General features: G+C 46.1%; 1 protein-coding gene across 4 annotated transcripts in view; it reads right to left on the bottom strand.

Moving 5' to 3' along the window:
• plcb1l (phospholipase C beta 1-like) overlaps positions 1-17,420 on the bottom strand; it is a 106,491-nt gene extending 89,071 nt beyond the window's left edge. For all 4 annotated transcript variants that reach the window (XR_011102789.1, XM_068708987.1, XM_068708989.1 and 1 more), the window contains exons 1-2: positions 17,085-17,420; positions 12,276-12,353 (exon numbers count right to left, since the gene is read on the bottom strand). Coding sequence is in view for 3 of the 4 variants with exons in the window: in XM_068708987.1 (XP_068565088.1) it covers positions 12,276-12,353; positions 17,085-17,183 (177 nt within the window). In the remaining variant the exon portion in view is untranslated. The remainder of the gene's footprint in view (positions 1-12,275; positions 12,354-17,084) is intronic.
• Positions 17,421-21,175: the final 3,755 nt, after the last annotated feature.

Here is a 21,175-nt window from a genome sequence, read left to right on the forward strand (position 1 = left end):
TTAGCATCCTGCTACTCGCAGGCTTCTAGAAGTCTCTTAGTTCAGTAATCTACACACTGACGGTGAAGAAGGAACTTCCCCCCTGTGGTGTTAATGATCTCAACAGTGAGATATAACTGCCTCACCTCTCCATGTTTTAGTACTGTATAAATACGCCTTAAATGACAAAGATGACAGTTTTATAATAAAATAAAGACCTGTTTATTGTTAAATGCGGAACACGGATGAATGACGGGTTGCTACGATATGCAATATGTGCAGAAGTGAAAATGTCCTTGCTCTGGATGATGGGAAGGCCGAAGCGTGCGGGGAAAGAGGACAGACCAGCTCGTGTATTCATTCCTCCTCCACTGTTGTCGTCATTCACCACTCTTATGCGACATGGCGTTCGGTTCCTCCGCCGCGATCGGAAGGCTGAGTAAAAAAAAGTGACAGCGTCGAGCGCGGCGGTTTACCCAAAGCGGAACATTTTTCAACTCTCGCCGTCAAGAAGAAGAAAAAAAAACAAAAAACAGGAAATGTGCAGCGCTCAGCGCAGAATAGACGCTCATCACATTGTGGCGGCTGCTTTCCACCCCCCCCCCCCCCCCCCCCTCTTCGCTTGGCTTGTCAATATATCGCCATGTCGTGGCGTTATTGCGACAGCCCTGGAAAGAAAGTAGCATGACAAAAGCACACAGTCTGGATAAAGCTGCCTCCAAATGAAGCAAACTTGTGTACTTTGAGGCACAAACATTTTATTTCATTTGACTCTCAAATAAGAAATCCTATTTTTAATCATCACATGGTTGAATTGCATATATATACTGTATGTATACATATATAGCTGAATTGAGAGAGCAAACAAACTGAACTATATTTGCTAGAAATGAATACTTGTTAGCAACACATATTACAGTGCTGTCACTCATCTCTGTCAGGTCTAACAGTGTGAAATGTTATATGACCTGACGTACAGGATCTGCTTTATGTGCTCAAACAGAAATTGCTCTCGGTGTCTACTGTGTGCGCTCATGATGTGATAACTGTTAATCACCTTTTATTAAGGATGTGGTTATGTGACTGCTCATTTTTTTTTAATATCAACCTTTTCACCGTCAGCAGAAGAAAAGTAGCCATTTTGCCAAGGTTAGCACTGCACGAAAGAGCAATAACACGTCTCCCTCTTCATCATGAATTCGCCATCAAAGCGAACTTCACCTTTTTGTCAATTTTACATCATTCCTCAGAGGAGAAAAAGGAATAATTTCAGACGCGCAATTCTTGACTTCAATCCTCTTTTTAATTTCAGTTCTCACTTCTCTGTGTTCACAGCGACGGTGGAGATGAAAGAGAGGAGGAAGAGAACGGAGGAGATTCATCACTGGATGAACTTCTGAACCACACCGAACAGTCAAAGACAAAAACAAAAAAAAATCCAGCGTGAATTAAACTGTCGAACAAAAGTGAGGTATATTCTCTCTCTCCATCGAGCCTCTGAATCAAGGTGTGTGTGTGTGTGAGCGTGCACATGTGTGTTTGTTTGAATGAGCGCTCGTCTCTGCCTTTAAACCTGGGTTTGGATACAATACGAAAAGTCAAAGAGTGTTTCTTCGAAGCTTTCAGTAAACGCCATTCGGTCACACATTTTTGAAGATTTCATTCCAGTCGCTCAATTTGACAACCAAGCCTCTGTGGCATTCTGTATCTGGAGTTTAAATGAGTTGGATTGAGGATTGTCAGGTACAGAAATGCGTATTTATTTATTCTGCGGCGTTTACACTGCGACATGAGGGCTGTGCTCGGGCTTAAGCTTCCCCGTCGAAGCCTGGGATGAGACGGGAAGGAAGTGTGTTCTCTCATTGAGAGCTTGTCTGCAGTTGGGACTTTTTGGCTGAATGCCTTTATTTGAAAGGGCTCCCTGAGGAAAGCAGCCACCTGGCTTGGTGCAGCGATGGCAGTCAAATCACAGCAGCAGGGGGGCTTTTTGAGTACTTTGTAGCATCAAAAAAAAAAAAAAAAAACAAGCCGCATGGATTGGATTGTCATGGCAACTGGGCCGGGTTTCGCATTTGAAGTGGAAGGACGGGAAACGGGAGAAGAAAGACGAGAGAGTCACTCGGCGTCTCTGTTTGCCGGTTGACTCGCGAAACGCGTTTACCACAAGCGTCGTGTGTTTAAATGTCTCGCCCCCGTAAATTCTCCACTGTAATCGATAATCACATAATTAAAACTGGCAGCGTGAAGATTGAATCCACGCCTTCTGACCTGCGACGGCAGCGCTTTATCTTACGCTGTGAAAGAGTTACCAGAGATCTATAACGTACCGTGACCGACTGTAACCTCTGAGTTCTGACCCCGCCACCCAAAGGTCGGGTCATCCCGCTGCAGCGCGCAGCTCTCCGACCGATCTACACATTTTATTGACTGCGGCCCAATAACAGTGGACGTCCAGCCACCATCTATGTGTGAAATCATCCGCAACAGAGTTATTAACGAATAGGAGAAAGCCATGGCGCCACCGGGGGGGGGGGGGGGGAGTCAGACCTCCAATATAAGGCATTAGAGGCAGGGACGAGTTTAATGGTCGATGTGGTTGGTCCAACTCTGACATGATTTGTTTGTGCACTACAAGCAGCCTTTACTGGTTCAGCTTGGTGGCACTGCCAGACCGGTGAAGAGGAGAAGAAGAAGAAGAAGAGAAAACAAGCTGACGCTGACTGATTCAGCCGTGTGTTGTGATGCAGAACTCAAGCCAACAGCTCAGAAACTGTCGCGGCCATGCAAATATCTAACTGACAGCTACAGCAGCAGGCCTGGCCTCCGCTGCACATTTAAATCTATTCAAATCATGGCTGTGTCACAATGACAAGTCCACAGTCCAGCGAAAGCCGCCGCCGCTGCCGCCCCCCGGGGGGGGGGGCCCTACTTCTGCCATTTCACGGTTAAAGCTTCACGTTTCGCTCGGCTTATTTACCGCCTTGCCGCGGTAAACCACTGCCCGGTCGCAGAGGAAGAGGATGATGCAAGCTAGTGTATGGAATGTATGAATATTATAGTTTTATTGCTCGGTTTCAGAAAGAGCAATCTGGTGGGCACTTGGCAAAAAAAGGTGATCTATTAATGAGCTTTTAACAACAGTCGCTTCAGACCGTCATCTCAGCGAGACAATAAAATTACTGGTGTGAAATAGGCGGCGGCTGCCCTCAGAGCACGCCGTCTTATTATTCCACCAGAACCAATAAACACACCTGGCGGGCAATAATACAAGGTAATCAGCGCGGCCAAGGAGAGTAATGACAAAGTGCGGCGAGAGAGACAGACAGACAGACAGACAGACAGACAGACGGACGGACAGACAGACAGACGGACGGACGGACGGACGCGAGCGCAGACGAGACAGAGATGGAGCTGAACAAAAACAGAGCGAGAGCGAAGCGGACCTTTCAGTCTATTGAGCAGAGATGAAGTCAATTTACCGGCATCACCGTGAACCATATATACATCTCAGGGCTCCGCATCAAAATTTCATTAAGCCCTTTCTGTGAAAGGCAGCCATACATTTTTTACGCTTGATATAGGAGAGTTCAAGTGAGTAGAATAAGACAGCGAAAGAGCAAAGGCAGGGTAGCTGTTTGAGTCCTCCTCCTTCTACGTACGTCTCTCTCTTTCTTCATTCGCTCTCTTTCTTCATTCGCTCTCTTTCTTCATTCGCTCTCTTTCTTCATTCGCTCTCTTTCTTTTTACATCCTGTGACTGTACGTGCAAAACACCTCAACGCCAAAGCAGCGTTCTGTGTGAACTGTGTCAAATAAAATGATTCAACGTAATAGAAATCGCTTTTTTATTGAATGAGCCGGCTAGAAATAGGCCGGCATGAATGTTCTAAATAGCTGGGACCCGTGGGACCAGGAGAAGCTTAATCATCCTCCTCGCTCTAACGTCACGATTCAAACTGCTCAGTCACACGGGAGCTCGCTCCTGATTGGGCCGACGTGTGCTGTTGGCGGTACTGTTCTACCGGACACGAGCGCTTAGTCTAACAAAAACGTATTTTATATGATGTATTTGGTTACGAAGTCATTACATCATCAATGTCTAATATAAGCTTAAACATTTTACAGATGATTGCCTGCTTACGATGTGGCTGTAAATTAAATTGAGTACTTTTAATTTCTCTTTATTGTCTTATTTCCTTTCAACGGTGAGCCATCGAAATGTACAATATAAATCCAGAACATTGAGCCGGACATATATTTTGTGCCAGAATTACAGGCTGTGATAACGCTCCAGACATCACAGCCGTTAAACTGTTATGTTATAAGTATGCAAGTATGCCTTCCAATTAAAAAACATTTTCTTTTACCCCACTTTTCAGCGGTGAAACCCTGTAACACTGAAGGAGTAATGAACACCTAATGCAAAATGATGTTTTTGCACAACCTCTGTGTCACCGCAGATTGTGACCGACTGTGGGACGTGACCGTCATCCTCCAGTCGCCGCTGCTTAACCTCAGATTCGAAGCCATGCGATTGTTCAGCTTATCACTTGAATCCAGGGTGTCTGAGCCGGCCAGCCAGAGCCGCTGCCATCACTAAGTCAGCTCCGTTACCCTGGCAGACTCAGCGGAAGCGCCGAGATTCACGCTGAACGGCGTTGGCGACGACTGAGCCCTTTAATCAGCGCCAAAAAAAAAGAAAGCCCTCCTCTTTCCGGATCTGCGGTTTTGTGTGCGGACTCCGGTTGTTTTCGGGAGAGGAAATGAACAGAACCGTGTCCCTCCTCCCCCCTTCAGTGTTACTCTGTGTGTGCGTGTCCGCTGGAGCGTGGATTCTTCTACCCGTAAACCAGCACAGTGCAGTGGAAAAGAAGTCCTAATCGGAATTCAAAGAGGAAAAACAAGAACAACTCAAGCGCAAACAAAAGCCTTCTGAAGTCACCCAGGAACTGCTAATCCAAAAAGAGTTTGGCAACGCTATTCTTCTTTTTAACACTTTTCTGCTTTTGACTCTCAGCTCTGACAAAGACCGATTCACTCGTCCACACACACACACACACACACACACACACACACACACACACACACACACACAGGCCGCTGTTCTACATGGAGGCTCAGCCCCGCGATGCAGATCGACGGTTTACATGCTTGTGTTTTCGGTCGCGGCGCTCCGAGCCAAGATGTTGTTCATGCCACCTAATAAAAAGTGAAAGATGGAAAAGAAAAGTCATCTTTGTTTTACACTTTGTTGAAGGAAACATTTGCCGTTCCCAGACAACATGGCACGGAGTGGCTAACTGTCATAATATTTAAGCGCTGCAGTGACAACGCTGACAAAAAAAAAAAATCAATGAATAACATCCATAAAGACTCAACTGCAACTACATCTACTGCCAATAACCCTGCCCTGACCTTTTGCTGCAAGCTTTAACTATTCAGGATTGATTGCAAAGCCCTCTCTGTGCGGCTGATAAAGTATCTACTGTGGGGAATGGGACTGTATGAACACCTTATCTTCACACTTTTACCCAACGTGGAAAGATTCTGCTTTATTGGGGACAAACTTCAGCTTGTTTTGTTTTTAAAAAGCACGACATTGACAAGAGAACAAGGATGACAGCGTTTATGGGAATAAACGCTTTAATTCTATCCCGTAATTATCATTTTGCACGTTCAATCTAAAGCTGGTTTGAAGATGCAAAATAGAAAAATGCCAAGTTTAGTACAGGTAATGAATCGATGAAAATGACAATCAGCAGCGCCGCGTGTGTCAGAGACTGATCAAGTCCAATCCTTCAGCAAGTTTAGCAACAAGAAATTAAAAGAATTGTGCACCGCGGCTGGTACCGGTCCAGAGCTCATCAGAAGTCTTCGGAGTTGCTCCGTGACCCGAATATTGTCCGTCATTTGGATGCGACCCGACAGCGGATCTGTCAAGTCGAAGTGAAACAAGACTTTGCCGGCGTTTGTGACTGCAGTGCAGATCTTGAGTGAATCGGCTGTGACTTGCAGCTATAAAGCAGCTATGAAGGAAAGAAGAAGAAGAAGTGAAACGACAGGTGTACCTGCAGACTGATCAACCAACTGCACACAGAGTGAAACTTGAGCAACTTCCACCGCTGTAACGTCACTGTATAAAAATGAGCCGCAAATTCTGTAATTACGGATCGACGGAATTATGGATTATTAAATTATAATAGTTTGTCAACGACAAGTTTCCAAACCCATCATTCTGGGACCCACTTGTTACCGTAGGTGTGCTGCGTCGGCTATTTTTGAACAATGGTTTAGCAATTAAACATCACAACAGGTCCAATGTCCTAAAAGCCAATCAAAACGAAATGTCAGCCTAAATGATGTCACAAAAATGCTAATGTGGCATTAAAGTGACTCCTTTCAGCTTTCTAGCAGAGCAAAACACTTGCTTATTGCCAGTATAGGTAAATATCACAGCTGACAAAAGGGGGTCCGTGACGTAAGTCCTTTTCTTCATCATGACCATCGTCCTCTTCTTGTCTCTCTCTCTCTCTCTGTCTGTCTTTCTGTCCGTCTCCCTCTGTCTCCGTTGGTTGCGATGAAATAGGGCCTCTGCGTGCCGCGCTATAACTTGGCAGAGGTCACAATTCACTTTCAGTAGATTGGCTGCAGATTTATGGCCCCGTCTCTCACCACTACATAGTGCTGACGGAGGTGGACGAGCAGCAGCCTCGGTAATCACACAAAATTGCTGTGTTGGGGGAAACCGATGTGTGAACTTCGCTATGACAGAGAAGAGGGTGTGTGTGTGTGTGTGTGTGTGTGTGTGTGTGTGTGTGTGTGTGTGTGTTTGGTTTTAAGATGATCCCAAAAACAGCCTTACTCATGCTCTGGATTATTTCAAAATGCCCCCCCCCCACACACACACACACACACACACACACACACACCAGATGCTGGCCAGGTGAACTGTCTTTCACCTCCAAACATCATTCAATGCCATATGCTGAGTGCTTGTCCGGCGAATGTCCTGAAATTGGCACAATGCTAAAACATAAATCTCCCAAGAGAAATCATTTAACCTTTTGTTATAACCACAGCCAGCTCAGGAGAACACACACACACACACACACACACACACACAGAAGGAAACAATGATATCAGTTTCAAAGTGCCAACATTTTCCAGAATATGAGCAGGGGGGCCCGAAAAAAGGACAATGTGACATTTCCAAGGTGTGTGCACTGTCGCATGGCAACTAAACCAAAAGACTGGTAATTTGACTGAGTCGGTCCACCCCTCAGCGTGGAATGGCTCCTCCCCCTTGATAGCAGGCTGAACCAACCGGACGCAAAAATTATTTTTAACCTGCGAAAGATGCACCTGTTCCCGGGTTGGATCACTGCAGGAATGCTGGTATGCCGGCGTAGGTGCACATACACACACACACACACACACACACACACACACACACACGTGTGACTGTGCGTGGGTGAATGGGCGCGTTGTTTATGTGCGTGTCGGTGCGCGAAGCGTAACGTATACATGTATGTAAATGTGGTCAAATGAGCTGGGTCTGAACGCCTCAGGCGGTATCTCTAGTTACCATGGCACCGTGACTGCTATATGTAAAGCAGTGAACCGTAGTGGAGGGCGGAAATGGCGACTTAGTGATCAAGTTACTCAAAGGCAAACTATTTCTGACTCATTTCTGAGCAAATTCTCTGCGAGTAGAAGCCAAAACAGCCGTTCTCTGGAAATAGAAGCTGTGCAAATTTGCTAATCCGTCACCAGGCACAGTTTGACAAAAGCCATGTAATTGCCCATTACAAAGTCACTGTTGCAAAGCTCCAACAAGGAAGTGTTATTGCAAAAGGATCCCAAGGAAGTATACTTCAAGTTCCCTGCTCTTAAAAGTGTGCGCTGTACCTTTCCTCAGACACGGGTTATTTAGAAGCTGAAAGCGAAGGTGTCGACTGCAGTGATACTCCATCATATGTATTGACCTCCCTCCAACATTTATGACACTTTGGTTAATGTATTTCTAAAGTAGGAACATGTTGACCAAAAAGGTCACGGCGCGGCGTTCATTTACAACTGAGTTCAAACACGTTTCTGTTATGCTGCCGACGTTGTCATGGTCACCGTTATTATTGTCAAAAGCATCATCGGCGCTGTCAGGCCCTTCATCAGAATTATTGTTGCTGTCAGGTTTTCCTATATCTGTCTGTGAGGGTGTTTGTACGCTACGCGTGTGTGTGTGCGTGTGTGTGTGTGTGTGTGCGTGCGTGTGTGTGTGTGTGTGTGTGTTTGAAGGTGAAGGAGAGAGCATGCCGAGACACAAAAAGTTGGCCAAATGGAGTCTGAACCAAACACACACAAACACGGGAGAGTTATGACTGCAGGAGTTTACATAGCAGCAGAGACAGAGCTCACAGAGTAATCTACACAGTTTGCACCTGTTTTCATCCTCAGAGGGGAAAAGGGAGCGATTGTGCAATACCCTTCAACTCTATCAGACTACATCGACTATCTGGAGGAGCGTCGCTCAAACTCATGTCTTGGCAAACCTCCACTGGTAGAAGCGAAAAATCAAATTGGGCTTATCTCTGAATCCAGCTCGTCTGCCGGGCCGCTGCCGTCGTGAAGTCACATCGATGACAATTTTTAATTTTTTTTTTGTGCATTTTCTGACAAGTCTTCCCCAGAATACTATGCGTTTGAAGTCGAGGCCGCGTTGCCAGCACGACTTACTGTGAGTGCAACAAAAGGCATCAATACAAAAACGAAAGGAATGAGTCTTGAGTCATCGGCTAAAAGGCCGGTGGGGGAAGAGAAGGCGAAGAACGACGCGGCTAAACAGATTTGACATCGCTGCTGTCAAAACTAAACTTCGCTTTTCTGACCTTAAAACATGGCTGGAATCCACAGCTGGATCAGAGAAAAATGGATGGCTGGATGGAAAAGGCAGACTTCGGGATTAGCAGAAATGTCCTTGCATCCCCCTTCCCCTCTCTCTGTCTCAGTGTTTCAGTCAAACATGAACACACTGTGTACAAAGTAACCGATTTACAAGTCACAAGTACGCCTCAAGTCTGCGTTATGAGGTTTGTTTTCTAAAAGAACAAGTCCTACTAGCAACGCTAAGCTAATTCTACCGCTGCCCCCTCAACAATGACAGCCAGATAATGTTAGACAATGCTGATTAATGCTAAAAGCTTAGCTCTTGGCTAATGTTAGCTGAAGTCACATCTGGACTCATAGAGCAGTAATGTTAGCCTCAGCTTACGGTTGATTGTTCATGAAGTTCAGTTGTTTTTTTAACAGCATGATGTAAGGGTTGCCATCGCCCACAGCTTGGTCTTTATATTTGAATGTGATGGTCCATTGTTCCGTCTGTTGTCTGTCTGCACCTTTCCATCCCGCTCGCATTAATGTGACCGAAACTTTATTCAGAGGATATACAAATCAAAGGTAATCAGATTCATGACTTAGTGGAAATCAAATGACTCAAGTCCTCAAGGACGGTACCCACCATTAACAGCTTTTAACACAAATATATGTATTAAATAAGGTTTTTAACTCTCAAGTATGAGTTCTGGTTCAAAGCCTTTAGAAAAAGGTGAAAACTAAAAAACACAGTCAAAAGTAGAAACTGTACCCATCAGTGACAGCATGTGTTTGAAAGCGTGCGCAGCGGGCACAGAGCACAGTTCTGCTGTGCTTCTGAAGAATCCGAGGAATGCTTTTACTCCGCAGGCCACCAGGCATCAGGAGTCTCTAACAAACACACACACACACACACACACACACACACACACACACACAAAACGACTGGACACAGCTTCACAGCTTGTTTAAATTGGTCTGCCGAGCAGATGTGCAACACCGTCAAGAGCGGGAACACCAGACAGGACGTCTTTTTTAAAACACACAAACACACTTTTGTGTCGACTGTGGCGCAGAGGAATGCCGCGAGAGGCCTCCCTTTATGCCCAAATAAGAGTTGTGTCCGTGCAGCGCTTGTTATCAATTTGAGTTATTATATGTGTGGCTGGAACGCGCCGAACGCTGAGAGACAGAACAGACACCCACCCAGGCATGCAAACTCATCGGGGGTGAAGAAGGTGACAAGGATGCGTGCAGCGAGGCGACCGTGTCCATCCCTGGCAGAGACACCTATTTATGAATAACAAATAAAACATGTCCCCTTCATAATGTACGCTGCTAGTGATGAAGGATTTGTCCACCTCCTGAATAAAATAAGATTCTTGTCACTTTCATATTTAACATATGTGGCTGCATACTGGAAGTCTTTACTAATAGATAGAGGAAGCGCCAGAGACACAATCCTCCTGCTGGGGACTGCAGTTGCATAAGACGCTGTTAACTTTGGTAAATTATTTCCATGATAATGACATAAGGAACATTTCAAATACTTTGAAAAACACTGAACAAACACTGATCGCAATCACAAAAGGCTACAGGTCACAAGACGCTATAAAACCGAAGAGCGCGGTTAATGGTTAACACGAGGGTCAACGTCGCTTTTGGAGCCGCCCCCCCCCAGTGGCCATTTGAGGAACCCGGGCTTCATTTTTCAGCGGCGGAGGTTGCCGCTTGATTTGCGCTCGCCGTGAGTGTGACTGACTCGCGTGCCACTCGGCTTGTTGAGCTGACCTCGCTGACATGTTGCTCACAGCGTGCGGCTAGTAAGTTTCCAGGGCGGAACTGGGTTTTTTTTTTCCAGGGCCGCTTCTTAAGTTCAATTTCCTCCTCCCAAATTCCAAAAACTCCCCTATTTCGGATTCAAAATGGCGCATTCTGCGGAAAGGTGACAAGTCAACACGCGTAAAACACACACATACGAAAAGACTTGTCATTCTGTCTGTCTGTCTCTTTACAGACAGGGAAGTCTCTCCTTATTGGATGTTAACATAGGCCTCGAAGACATCCCTTCTTTTTCCACATGCAGCGTATCCATTTACAGTAGGTTGCCAACATAACAGGATCCTTCCCAGCAGCGACATGTGTATACGTGTATACAGAGGTAAAGACTCGGTCAGCACTTCTGTGTGTTGCTCTGGTAGGGCTGCAGTGAAATATCCTCATCTAGGAAAAACATAAAATCAATGGTAGCTATTAATTAGTCTACCTCTAACTGCCTTTGCTGACACAGACAAACACACTGAGAAGAGGAACGCGATACGACGCCCGTCCGGCCGCATGGAGGCGCATTGCATGATAAGCCGTCCGTAACAATAACACAGAGGAACAACAACAACTTGACCATTGTGCTCACAAATTCAAGGTGAAACTGAGAGGAAGTCACGTGATCGACAAGGTGACAGAGCCTGATAGCATCTGGTATCGTACATTTCACAACCTTGTTCCTTGTAATGTACCCGAGTCTGTGACATAAGTGGGCAGGAAAAAAGGAGAAAAAAACACACACACACAATGCTCTGTGGAGTATTCTCACAGGTGTCGAGTTAAGCACTGCAGGTGCAGCAGTTCAGATTTCTGTGTGGGGTTTTTTTTTTTTTTTTTTTTTTTTCCAGCGCTGCTCTTTAAAACTGAGAACCCCCCTACCCGGTGTGCTACTAAGATCATGAATGAAAGCTGGGTCAGTGTAACCGAGCACACATTAAAAAAAAAAAAAAGGCAACCTACGACGAGCTAAGTGGAAGACGCTGATGCTCTGAACCTTAAACCGGCACAGGATCGGAATGGTGTTGCCATGGTTATGAGTGCCCGGTGACAATACTGTAGCACACGATGATGAAGCTGGACAGTTTCAAGCGACACGAAGCGCTGTAACGTTTCACTGCAACACAAGTCAAATACACAACAGTCCTCCGACAGCGGACCCACGTTGTGAAGCAGGATTATAGATTGTGTCTGTAGTACTTGTTTCTAAACTAGTACTTTCCCCTCGCCAATCATCAGGGCGTGAACAACTTGGTGGACACCAAAGCTTCTAATACTTTAATTGAGTCCGGGCGTTTCTTCCTTCTCCACCCACTAAGAGCATTCAGGCACAAACACAAACGTCCTCATTCTTTCACCACTTTTAGCACGCTGTGTGATGTTTAACATTTCAAAAACGTAAAACAAGAAAAAAAAGGATTGCTTCTGTCATGAGTTTCTGGGTTTAAAGGAGTGTGAACTGCTTTTACGCTTTACATTTGGGCTTCTTGGTTTGACTTTCATCTTTGAAGTTCAAAAGTTAAGACTGCAAAAAGAGAGTTTCAGGCGAGCTTGACGGTTGCAAGCTTCAAGGCCGAAAAACAGTTGAGTTAGTGTGCAGAGACTCACCTTGTTCTGGTCGGTCCAATACAGGAAGTAACCGTTGGGGTCGACTGTTAGAGTCACCGGGGTCACAGTTGTAGAATCCTGGAGGAAGACAAAGAAAAAGACATCTGGAGTCAATGTGTGTGTGTGTGTGTGTGTGTGTGTGTGTGTGTGTGTGTGTGTGTGTGTGAGAATCTGTGTTTTTACAAGAGTGCATGCTTACAAGAGCGCAGAAAATTCTCCATGTAAGCCAATTAATAGCCTATTTATTGTAATACCACATGCATACCAGAATCTAAAATGACATTAAAAGTGCTGTTTCTGTTGAAAAAAAAAAGCACACAATCATTTCCTTCTAGGGTGCATGGAGCCAAGTGTGTGTGTGTGTGTGTGTGTTTGTGTGTGTGGGTGTGTGTGTTCATTTGAGACGCCTGAAATCATGAACTACAGGTTGTTTCACACCTGATGTTCCCCCTCTAGTAGCAGACAAATGCTTTCCCACAGATCCCACATACAGACGGCTCTAAGCCTCACACACACGCACGCACGCACGCACGCACGCACACGCACACACGCACGCACACACACACACACACACACACACACACACACACACACACGCGCACAGTTTGACCCTGAGGCATACATGGCAACGCCAGATATTATTGGAGGCTTCTATAAAAAGAAAGGGCCTTTGCTTTTGTGTGTGTGTGTGTGTGTGTGTGTGTGTGTGTGTGTGTGTGTCCGCAGCAGCCGTGGTTCAGCACAACAGTAGCATATTGTCCTCCTCAATCAGCCACGGCTGTGAGATCAGAGAGATGGAAACCGCATTTGCCACACAGAGCAAGAAAATCTTCAAAGCGTGTCTTCATGAGGCTTCTAACGACGTCCCTTTCGCAGCATCGGGAGACGGAGCTAATGGTCTATCCGGGTGTGACCCCGTGTGACTTGCAGTGTATAGGATATCATGAAAAGGGTCGAGCTGGGAGCTAGCATGCAGCGGAGGAGTCTGTGTTGAGGCGCAGCAGACTTATTAGCACTCTGGAATCATCTCCGGCTCCAACGCTGAAACGAGGCCCTTTAGAAATGGTCGAAAAAGAAAGCGAAGCGGAGAGTCAACAAGCGACTCTTTGGGCGACGGGACGACATCGCGAGAGTTTTTGAGATAGGGACGTTTTGCTATGACAACCCGTCACTCCTCGTACGGGAGGAAAAGAGCCTCGAGCTCGTAGTTCTCAGATAGAGCGACTCAAACCCACCGCAGCACCAAAACCTCTGCTCTCTCACTCCAGCATCAATCCGTTTCTTCAATTTCGCTTTGACACATTAATATCGCTTTCCTCCGCCTCCGTAGAAGACATCGCGTACTCGTGGGGAACTTTATAAAAATGATAATGAGTTGGATCGTCGTCTGCGGGGGGGGGGAGACGTGGCAACCGATGGATGGTCTGTGATGTCAGAGAGAAATGGCTTGAGAGCGCCGGGAATCTGCCTAATGATGTGAGAGAAGTCATTTCCACCAGCTTCTGTCTTAATGTCCTAAACTCTCCACGGCCGCCGCCACCACCACAAACACATGAAGCCATTATGGACTCTTAGCTAAGATCTCTCATGGGTCTGCACAAAAAAAAAAAAAAAAAATACATGTACTTATAACACTGTGGATTACAGTTGGGAGCGATTTGCTGAGATTACCACCTCCGGAGTGGTGAAGCTCATGCTTTTTATTGTCATCCGACTACATTGAGGATTTGTCATTAATGGGAAGACATTAGGCGGCGGTGGCGGCCTGCTTTTCTGCTGAATTAAGATGAGATTAGTCACTGACTTGCTAAAGTACAAACAGCCTGAGGGAACCTGATCCCAGGCAGGAGACGCTGCGTCTTCTTCAAGGGAAGCGTTTTTTACCATTAGCCGTCACCTGAGGGGGTGTCTTAGAGGGGAGCTTTGAGCGCATGCAGATTTAGGCTTTTTATGCTAATGACATATTCTACTACTTTTAAGGGATATTATCCCCCCCCCCCCCCCCCCCCCCCGTGGAGCCCGATAATATCCCATTCAATACGCAGTAGACCGAAATGGCCTCATGCAAACATAAGCTTATAGTAGCTCTCTCTGTTTACATGGACCCAGCATCATCCCTCACATCTTTCCAGTCGCTGTCAGTCATCTGTCAGACGGAAGGTGTGTGTGTTTTCTTTTCTTTCCGAAAGGCTTTGGATGTCCGCCTGTCCTCTTCCTCTTTCTTACGAAGCAAGCAGCATTAGACACCCATTGGTGCAAAATGTGCCATTTGAACTGACTGACGAATAATGCAATCAGAGACAAACCGATGCTGATATCGTGTACCGGTCCGATACCGACTCAAATAGCTGGATTGGGTATCGGTGACAACGTGCCCATCTGGTATCCAATACCATTTAATAGATAAAGTTCATTCAGCGCATCTATATCTGTGTATTTAGTTGCTTACTTTGTTTTTAAGAAGTTCGGAGAGCAATGTTTACATCGACCCCGGTGTTGCCTTATTAATTAATAGCATATTAATCAAACACTGGTATAGAATCGGTTCTCTGCATCGCTACCGGTATCGGGAATGAAAGAGTCGTATCGGTGCGTTCCCTCAATAAAACCCCAACCGGGCATTTTTTTCACGAGCCGCCGCAGCAGCAGCAGCAGCAGCAGCCGGCTGTCTGCTAGCGGCAGCGTCTGTGTGAGGGAGTTTGGGGAGGTCTGGGACTGAGCTTTTCTGATTGCTCCTCTCTATTCTCTTTCAACAGCCAGCGAGCAGGCAGCGTGCGCTCCAGAGTCTGCAGAGCTTCAGACGGTCTGCTCGTGAAAACTCACGGCTGCTGACAATACAGTAACACCCCCCCCCCCTATTAAACAGTAAACAAACTGCAACACATTGTCTGCCTCCAGATATTATCCAGCAGTGAGATAAAAAAAATCTATAATTTTTACTGAAACAAACATTCCCTCTGCTCGTATGCATTCAAATGCCGGATTTGCTTGTGTAATTTTCTGTCGGGAGAGGGTTAGAGCGGAGAACGAACAAACCGCGGCCGAGATAAGAAGAAAGTGATTTAATTCAATCCTTTTTCTCTTATAGCTTCATCCCTCGCAGTCCTCCTCTGTGATTCTTTCCATGGAACGACACGGGGGAAGAGGAAAGAGGAAGGGAGGAGAGCACAGGGGGGAAAGGATCTGTGCACACGTCAGTGTTCCACGGTGTGTGTTTTCACAGGAAAGGCCTGGTGGGCATTTGGTTCTGGACACGGGCCCACATGCGCAAATTTACGGTACGCAAACATGGCTGTTAGGGGAAACAGACCGACAACCCCCCCCCCCCCCCCCCCCTCACAACATACCAGCCAGAAAGCTGAAGGGCCCGAGCGCTCACTGGTAATTACTACTGAAACACTCAAGTTCTCTTATCCGCGCATAAGATTGATGATTGACAGAGTGGTAGGTTTGCAAAGTGTGCATAATTTCCTCTCTGCCATCTGCACTGACCACATTCACACTCTTAGAACACGCATTCACTGGTGCCATCTGTGCTGCGCTTGCATCACCTGAGCTCTGTGAATAAGGATTATTTCACCGTGTCAAGATGAACTCGCGAAGCTGTATTTCAAAATGTCACGCGGCGAACAGCGCGGCCTCTTACCGACGCCCGAATGCCTACGCTGATCTCCGTGCGTGAGTCAAAGCCAATGTGATCTTTTAATGAGATTTGATTCTCCTGTATACTTTCCCACGAGACAACAACAACAAAAAAAAAAGCAGTTCCAGGCGGGCACGTCGCTTCGCATCCTCAGCGAGGGGGACGAAACGGCAACCCGTCTCCCAGAATGAAAGCAATCACGGCTGTGCTCGTATTCAAACGCTCCCACCATAATGAAGCATAAAGGTTTTTTTGGGAGAAACCAGAGGAATGACGTTCAAATGAGACGGGCTCCTCGGGAAAGGTGTGAAACAAATTATCACAGAGAGTCATTTACACAATACAGAGATAGCTATTGTAGAGGCAGCACAGGAGGTTACTAATGAAACAACACAACAAGCAATAAGGTCACTCGGTTGGACAATTCAATTTTAAGTGCAACAGCTGGTGGGTTGGTCCTGTACACGCGCTTATTGGAGGGATGCGTTGGTTGTTGTTTGGGGAAGGTGCAGTGCGTCACAGCACGTCCGTCAGAAAGGCTACTACTGTTGTGTTCTCGCCCACTACTCAACAGGAGCGTGCAATCAATTTGAATCAAGGTCATTTCACCACGTCTAGACGGCGGACGAATGACAACACAACGAAACAACAGAAAGAAGCAAAGCGCCATCAAACTCCTGCCCCGCTGGTTACTCTGACGTCTGGTTCAGCCAATTAATTTCAGTTAATTGATTAAAAAAAAAAAAATGTTTCCAGTGAAGGGGAAAGGGGAGGGGGGGGGTAATTCAAATATTTAACCTTATTTAATGAGCAGCGCGCGCATTCTCACACACAAGCACGGGCAAACACGCAACATCTCGCGCGCACGCGCACACACACACACACACACACACACACACACACACACACACACACACACACACACATATTGTAAATTTAGGATATGTAAACAAAGCACATGTCACTAGACACCGCGGCATTTCTTCATACCAGTAACCGGTAAGACACATGCAGGCAGCGCGGCGTCCTCTGACCATTACATCCGCTGCGTACTGTTGCACGAGTACAGCGCATATATACATTGTGCGCGATGCATTCTAGTGGTACATGCATGCAAAGAAAAGAAAAGAAGAGGCTGTCTGCCGGCCTCTCTGGCCAATACTCACATCATCCCATTTCATGAATTTGTTGCCCCTTCTGAGGCTCTCGGGCACGGACACTGGCTTGAGCTGCAGCGCGTGGACTCCAGGCTGTGCCCCTGCCATTGACTCGTCTGCTGTTCTCGACGCGCGGCAGGGCTAGAAATGAGTCACTACACTCTCTTCTACTCTTCTTTTGTTTTCTGTTCCTCTCCTCTTTTCTTTGGAGGGGGGGGGGGGGTGTGTGTGTGTAATCTGCTTAAAAGCAGGCTGACGGAAAGCCCACTATGCTGCTTGCCAGTATGTCATTCCCGCATTGGCGTCTCGGCTTTGGAGAGCTGTGGAGGCGGACGCAGGCGCAGCGGACCGGGGCCACTCACTGACTGAGCGACATGCGGCTAAAACATAGTCGAGGAGAGAGAGAGAGAGAGAGAGAGAGAGAGAGAGAGAGAGAGAGAGAGAGAGAGAGAGAGAGAGAGAGAGAAAAGGAGGGGGCATCTGAATGAGTTACACGTCTGGTTTCTCATTGTACAAGTCAATGCAGGGACAGGATCGATGCTTGAAGTGATCTAGCGCCTCCGTGCGTCCGAGGCAAGATGATGACAATAAAGTGGCCCCACAGCTTTGAAGCAGAGGAGAAGGTGTGGAGAAAAAGTGACAATATACTCAAAGCAGGTGCAACAGGGATGTTTGGTTATTGTTGATTTGGGAGATTATTATTCATGCGTTCTGTAAGATTGCTAGGTATTATTTTTCTCCTTGGAAGATGTTTGGGTGCTGTTATTGAAACATCCTCACATGGAGCTTAGTGATCTGCTCTGTAGGATGAGAAATATCTCGTCCTGATTTCACCTTTAGGTGCAGAGGACCATTGGCCACTAGCTTCCTGTGTTGGGGTTTTAAGGCCGATTCTGATTTAGACTCAACAATAAATTTGATGGTTTTAGGCAAAAAAAACAATCGATTAAATAACATTTAGAGATTTCAACTCACAATAAATGGATCATTATGTGGGTATAGCGTGGTATTAAAGCACGGATCTGACCTCGTCACTCCCCGAAAGGGAGCTCAGCACAGCACAGAGATTCAGAGCCCACCACAGGTGCATTCGGGGTGGAGGTGACGCTTTTTGAAACGCTATATTTTCAGAAGCGGTGGCAGCAAGTGACAGCATGGATTTCAGTCAAGCGGTGTGGCGGCAGGTGGTGCATCGGAGAAAAGAGCCGAGCACTGACTGGCTTAAATACACCGCCATAATCAAAAGGGGAGCACTCGATTTCATAAAGATAAAATAAAGGGGTTTCATATTTCTCCAACAGAATTGTATTCTTGTATTCTTTAAAGGCTTTGAAATATCCAGGCAATGTGGGAGGATATTTACATAAAATATAATGGAATAATTGAATAGTTAAAAAAAAATACATGCATGCAAGTCAAACATTTCTTTTGAAAATTTGCAAGCCCCGCCATATTATTATGAAATCCTGGCTATGTTCCTGGCACCATGTAAATGCAATGTATCCATCGTCATCAGACGGCAAATAAGATGTATTATTCAGAATTGCACATGAGCGGGAACAGGTGCTTCTTTAATTTAAGAAATCAGTCCAAACCCGTCGGCTAGAATGGACACTGGCTTCTGCTTCGGTGCCCACACGCGGCTGTGGGCCTTATTACTTCTTCATGACTGAACTTCTTCAAAGTTCTGTGAGTCAAGAGTGCGTCACCGCCGCTGGGACTTTTTTTTTAGTTTAACTTTCTTATTAAATAAAACATAAAGCCCCTCTGGGCTTTGCACCACCCATACTGTTGATTTCCAAAAAAGGAGACGGCAGACTATTCCGAGTCCTCCGAGCGTTTTTTCTCTCCGTGTCCGTCTGTCGGTCGGTCGCCGGCCGGCCCTGACCGACAGACGCGTCAAACCCATCAACGTCTGACTGGCACGTTTCATGTCAGACGCAACAGTGGCTGGTTTGAGTTTGCCTCCTTGTCATTAATGATTGATTAACAGTGACAGTTTGGGGACCAGGCCTCTGAATAGAGTCATAGTCAGGAGTCATAGCTCCAGAAAGTGAGAGAGGGATACAAAGTGTGCGTCTGAGAGGAAAGACACAATGGCATGGGAGGAAAAATAACCTTCAAGACGGCATTTTCTGATGACAGAACTCCAAAGTAGAAGCACTTGTTTCAGTAAGACCAAAAAAAAAATGCACCATATACGGAGACAAATGGGTTTTTTTATACCGCAAATGAGTCATTGTTATGATCCATGCCTCAGACTTTCGTCATTCGTCTTATCAGCCCTGCGGTTCCAGCTAGCTCCAAAATCCGCCACAGCACGAGAGACAAAGGCCTACAGTAAGGAAAAAATAATTGGATTGTCAGTGTGTATAAAAGTACTTTCGACCGCAAATGTCCTATTACCTCCTTTCAGGGAAACACTGAGCTTTTCAAATGAGGGTTAGTCCCATTCCTCTCCTTTTTGTTGAAACAAATAGAACGTGGATGTTCCTATTGGAAACACGGTCAGTTATGCGCCAGGGAAGATTTCAGGAAGAGATAAGAATGAAGAAGGCACTAATGAAACAATTACGTGCGTCTCAATCAGAAGATCCAAAACTACACACACGCCATAATTTACAAAGTTCTTGGACGATGGTGGAGAGGATCAGTCTCATCTTTTGGAACCACTACTTGTCCTCTGGAGGCCGTGGGAGACATTTACTTCACTTCCTAAACTGACTTCCTCCAGTGCGGGGCCAGACTAACCTGTTAGCGGCGTTAGCGGCGTTAGCAGCGTTAGCATTAATGAGCTCTTGTTGAGCCTCCCCAAATACATGTTCCTCCATCAAACGGTCCCAGAAACTAACCAGCATTTCAAAGCTGGAATACGTCCCTACCCCAGGTTTGGTGTATTCAAGTTTGTGACACATTGATTAAACAGAGATGTGTTTATGAATAACATCAATGTTGAAGGTATTAAAACTAGGATTATCTTAAAATGAAATGCATTGATATAGCAGGGACTCTCTCTCCTGTCTTTGTCACAGACGGGAGAGAGACGGGACGACATGTAGCAAAGGGCCACCGGTGGGATTGGAACCTGCACCGCTGCAGTAAGGATATCAACCACTTGTATGGAAGGTTGGGTCACTGGTTGGCTGCTTGCTGATGAAGAACTGGTGACCTTTTTGGAACAGCAAAACATACACAAACAAAGATAAGTTCATTTTTAAATATTTGTTGCACGAGTGATTTTTAAATATTGCTGCTACAGTCAGAACCCAAACCAAACGACGCTGCATGATGCGTCGGTGATGTTTTAGAAACAATGACAAAGCAAATGAAGACAATTACATTACAAGATGACATTATAAGATGACGATAAATGCCAACCACATTTTCATCTTTGGCAACTAACAGCTGACGCCTGGTTGCCAGCCTGGCAATGGCTTTTAAAAGTTAGTGTTGAGCAGAACTGGCCTTAAATACAGTATATATATATATATATACACACACACACACACACACACATACAGGCCCTCTACACTGGTGAGGAGGCGAGATGGGCGATTTGCTTTATGCGCAGTGACAAGAGAGAATGAACAGCAGCGCAGCAGCGTGACAGCGTTCCTACATGCACATGATGAGGAACAGGTGTTCTCAAATGACTGCCTGCTGGAGCTTTCATTATCAATAGAAAGTCAAGATCTCTCCTGAGCTGCACATTCAGCACTCTGAACTACGGGGCCAAAGCCCCAATGCGTCAAACCTGCATGCCTTCCTGCCGAGCGTCAACATCTTTATTCCACTTGTATCGTCCGGCTTTAGATGCCAACACGGGCTTGATATTTACAGGGTGTATCAACGACCAAATGTCTGTTCACAGAACTAACTAGCACACTAATATTAGCATTAGCAGCTTAAATTGGGTTATTTTCTTCCTAATTTCAGCTCCGTGTGAGAACAATGTAGTGTTGTTTTTGCCTGCTGGGTCGGACACAATGCTGTACATGCGATGCAGTTGGGAATGGCGAAGGGTCTGTTTAGGTTGAAGCTGCTACTGTCCTCTCTATGAACCCATGCAGCATCCTGCAGTGTGAAGGCAGTGCATTAGC

Source organism: Cebidichthys violaceus, unplaced genomic scaffold (genome assembly GCF_023349555.1).
Source record: "Cebidichthys violaceus isolate CVI_PGR_0920_01 unplaced genomic scaffold, fCebVio1.0.p SCAF_14, whole genome shotgun sequence".
NCBI lineage: Eukaryota > Metazoa > Chordata > Actinopteri > Perciformes > Stichaeidae > Cebidichthys > Cebidichthys violaceus.